A 4515-nucleotide genomic window follows, 5' to 3' on the forward strand; every position below is an offset into this window, starting at 1 on the left:
ATTTCTTTTTGTTGTCTGACTGCTGAGGCTAGGACTTCTAGTACTATGTTGAATAACAGTGGTGATAGTGGACATCTCTGCTGTGTTCCTGATCTTAGTGGAAAAGCTCTGAGGTTTTCCCCATTGAGAATGATATTCATTGGTGGGTTTTTCATAGATGGCTTTGATGATATTGAGGAATGTACTCTCTATCCCTATACTTGGAAGAGTTTTGATCAAGAAAGGATGCTGTACTTTGTCAAATGCATTTTCAGCATCTGTTGAGAGTATCATATGGTTCTTGTTCTTTCTTTTATTAATGTTTTGTATCACATTGATTGATTTGCGGATGTTGAACTAACCTTGCAGCCCAGGAATAAATCCCACTTGGTCGTGGTGAATAATCCTTCTAATGTACTGTTGGATTCTATTGGCTAGTATTTTGGTGACAATTTTCACATCTGTGTTCATCAAGGATATCAGTCTGTAATTCTCTTTTTTGATGGGGTCTTTGTCTGGTTTTGGGATCAAGGTAATGCTGGCCTCATAAAATGAATTTGGAAGTTTTCCTTCCATTTCTATTTTTTGGAACTGCTTCAGGAGAATAGGTATTAATTCTTCTATAAATGTTTGGTAGAATTCCCTTGGGAAGCCATCTGGCCCTGGGCTCTTGTTTGTTGGGAGATTTTTGATGACTGCTTCAATCTTCTTACTGGTTGTGGGTCTGTTCAGGTTTTCTATTTCTTTCTGGTTCAGTTTTGGTAGTTTATATGTCTCTAGGAATGCATCTATTTCTTCCAGGTTGTCAAATTTGCCAGCATATAGTTGCTCATAAAATTAATCTTATAATTGTATTTCTTTGGTATTGGTTGTAATCTCACCTCTATCATTCATGATTTTATTTATTTGCATCCTTTCTCTTTTTGATAAGTCTGGCCAAGGGTTTATCAATCTTATTAATTCTTTCAAAGAACCAGCTCCTACTTTCGTTGATTTGTTCTACTGTTCTTTTACTTTCTATTTCATTGATTTCTGCACTGATCTTTATTATTTCTCTTCTCCTGCTGGGTTTAGGCTGTATTTGCTGTTCTTTCTCCAGCTCCTTTAGGTGTAGGATTAGGTTGTGTACTTGAGACCCTTCTTGTTTCTTGAGAAAGGCTTGTATGGCTATATAACTTCCTCTCAGGACCGCCTTTTCTGTGTCCCACAGATTTTGAACAATTGTGTTTTCATTTTCATTTCATTATCATTTCCATGAATTTCTTCAATTCTTCTTTAATTTCCTGGTTGACCCATTCATTCTTTAGTAGGATGCTCTTTAGCTTCCATGTATTTGAATTCTTTCCAACTTTCCTCTTGTGACTGAGTTCTGGCTTCAGAGCATTGTGGTCTGAAAATATGCAGGGAATGATCCCAATCTTTTGGTACTGGTTGAGACCTGATTTGTGGCCCAGGATGTGATCTATTCTGGAGAATGTTCCATGGGCACTAGAGAAGAATGTCTATTCTGTTGCTTTGGGATGGAATGTTCTGAATATATCTGTGATGTCCATCTGGTCCAGTGTGTCCGTTAAGGCCTTTATTTCCTTGTTGATCTTTTGCTTGGATGATCTGTCCATTTCAGTGAAGGGGTGTTAACGTCCCCTACTATTATTGTAATATTGTTAGTGTGTTTCTTTGATTTTGTTATTAATTGGTTTATATAGTTGGCTGCTCCCATGTTAGGGGCATAGATATTTACAATTGTTAGAACTTCTTGTTGGACAGACCCTTTGAGTATGATATAGTTTCCTTCCTCATCTCTTATTATAGTCTTTGGCTTAAAATCTAATTGATCTGATATAAGGATTGTCACCCCAGCTTTCTTTTGATATCCATTAGCATGGTAAATTGTTTTCCACCTCCTCACTTTAATTCTGGAGGTGTCTTTGGGTCTAAAATAAGTTTCTTGTAGATAGCATATTGATTTTTTTTTAATCCATTCTGATACCCTGTGTCTTTTGATTGGGGTATTTAGCCCATTTACATTCAGGGTAACTATGGAAAGATATGAATTTAGTGTCATTGTATTGCCTGTAAAGTGACTCTGTACTGCCTGTATATTGTCTCTGCTCCTTTCTGGGCTACTACTTTTAGGCTCTCTTTTTCCTTAGAGGACCCCTTTCAATATTTCCTGTATGGCTGGTTTGGTGTTTGCAAATTCTTTTACTTTTTCTTTGTCCTGGAAGGTTTTTATTTGGCCTTCTATTTTCAATGATATCCTAGCTGGATATAGTATTCTTGGCTGCATATTTTTCTTATTTATTTCTCTGAATATATTGTGCCAGTTCTTGCTGGCCTGCCAGGTCTCTGTGTATAAGTCTGCTGCCAGTCTAATATTTCTACCATTGTATGTTACAGACTTCTTGTCCTGAGCTACTTTCAGGATTTTCTCTTTGTCACTAAGACTAGTAAGTTTTACTATTAGATGATGGGGTGTGGACCTATTTTTAATCATTTTGAAGGTGGTTCTCTGTGCCTCCTGGATTTCGATGCTTGTTCCCTTTGCCATATTAGGGAAATTCTCTATTATAGTTTGCTCCAATATACCTTCTTCCCCCCTCTCTCTTTCTTCTTCTTCTGGAATCCCAATTATTCTAATATTGTTTCATCTTACGATATCACTTATCTCTCAAATTCTCCCCTTGTTGTCCAGTAGTTGTTTGTCTCTCTTTTGCTCAGCTTCTTTATTCCCCATCATTTGGTCTTCTATATCACTAATTCTGTCTTCTGCCTCATTTATCCTAGCAGTAAGAACATCCATTCTTGACTGCACCTCATTAATACCTTTTTTGATTTCAGCTTGTTTAGATTTTAGTTCTTTTATTTCTCCAGAAAGGGATTTTATTTTTCCAGACAGGGTTTCTCTAATATCCTCCATGTCCTTTTTCAAGCCCAGCTAGCACCTTGAGAATTGTCATTCTGAAGTCTAGATCTGATGTATTATCAATGTCTGCATTGATTAGGTCCCTAGCCACTGGTACTGCCTCTTTTTTTTTTTTTTTTTTTTTTTTTTGGTGAGTTTTTCCGCCTTGTCATTTTATCCACATAAGAATATATGAATGAGAGAATAAAATACTAATAGGGTGGCAAAGACCCCAGAAAAATGTTCACTGACCAAATCAGAAGAGACCCCAAACCAGGGGGAGAAGAAAGGGGGTAAAAAGAAATTAAAAAAAAAATATATATATTAGACCGGTGAATACAATAGAGCCACCCACTTGATTTTGAGTGTATTTTGGTCTCTTAGAAGAAACTACCTCACAAAATTTTAAAGAAGGAAAAACTTTATATATATATATATATATATATACACACACACACACACACATATATATATGAACATGATGAAGGGATAGAATATGGCTGTAAAGATGAAAATTTAAAAATATTCTAAAAAAGGAATTGAAAAGATAAGTTGGTTGGAAAAGGAAAGAAGAAAAAGAAAAGGGGGGAGAGGCCTCCTTCGAGCGGGGCCCAGGCCCAGCCGCCGCCACCGCAGCCACCGCGGAGCTCCGCCGCCGCCGAGCACCATGGGAGACGCCGGGAGCGAGCGCAGCAAAGCGCCCAGCCTGCCGCCTTGCTGTCCCTGCGGCTTCTGGGGGTCCAGCAAGACTATGAATCTCTGTTCCAAATGCTTTGCTGATTTTCAAAAGAAACAACCAGACGATGATTCCGCTCCAAGTACAAGTAACAGCCAATCAGATTTGTTTTCCGAAGAGACCACCAGTGACAACAACAATACCTCTATAACCACGCCAACTCTTAGTCCCAGCCAGCAGCCGCTTCCGACAGAATTGAATGTAACTTCACCAAGTAAAGAGGAGTGTGGGCCATGCACAGACACAGCTCATGTCTCGTTAATCACACCAACCAAAAGATCCTGTGGTACAGATTCACAGTCTGAGAATGAGGCTTCGCCAGTGAAACGGGCACGACTACTGGAGAATACCGAACGACCTGAGGAAACCAGCCGATCTAAACAGAAGAGTCGACGTCGGTGCTTCCAGTGCCAAACCAAACTGGAGCTGGTGCAGCAGGAATTGGGATCTTGCCGCTGCGGTTATGTGTTCTGTATGTTACATCGCCTCCCCGAGCAGCATGACTGTACGTTCGACCACATGGGCCGCGGCCGAGAGGAAGCCATCATGAAAATGGTGAAACTGGACCGGAAAGTGGGGCGCTCCTGCCAGCGCATTGGGGAGGGGTGCTCCTGAAGGCCAGGCACGGCCGCCACATGATGCTGTTCTTAGTTCACTAATGTTAGCCTTATTTAGGACAAAGTCAGCCAGACACCTTGTACTGGGCACGCGTCAGACTACAGCCAGTCCGTTTCCTTTCTTTAGCCAGCTGTCCTGGTACTGTAGTTTAGGGGTTGATGGTGGTTGAAATTGATTTCTGGCTGGTTACTAAGGTGCCTGCTAGCCATTGTATAAAATTAAAACATGAAGAATAAAAAAAAAAAAAAAAAAAAAAAAAAAAAAAAAAAAAGGGGGG

At 39.7% G+C, this 4515-nt stretch overlaps 1 protein-coding gene across 1 annotated transcript; it reads left to right on the forward strand.

Moving 5' to 3' along the window:
• Positions 1–3509: 3509 nt before the first annotated feature.
• Positions 3510–4509, forward strand: LOC116872230 (AN1-type zinc finger protein 3-like). The gene has a single exon (XM_032865318.1). It carries the CDS (start codon positions 3552–3554, stop codon positions 4233–4235), a length of 684 nt encoding a protein of 227 aa, XP_032721209.1. The 5' UTR covers positions 3510–3551; the 3' UTR covers positions 4236–4509.
• Positions 4510–4515: the final 6 nt, after the last annotated feature.

The sequence above is a fragment of the Lontra canadensis genome, unplaced genomic scaffold (assembly GCF_010015895.1).
Source record: "Lontra canadensis isolate GAN:19392208 unplaced genomic scaffold, GSC_riverotter_1.0 scaffold29, whole genome shotgun sequence".
Classification (NCBI taxonomy): Eukaryota; Metazoa; Chordata; class Mammalia; order Carnivora; family Mustelidae; genus Lontra; species Lontra canadensis.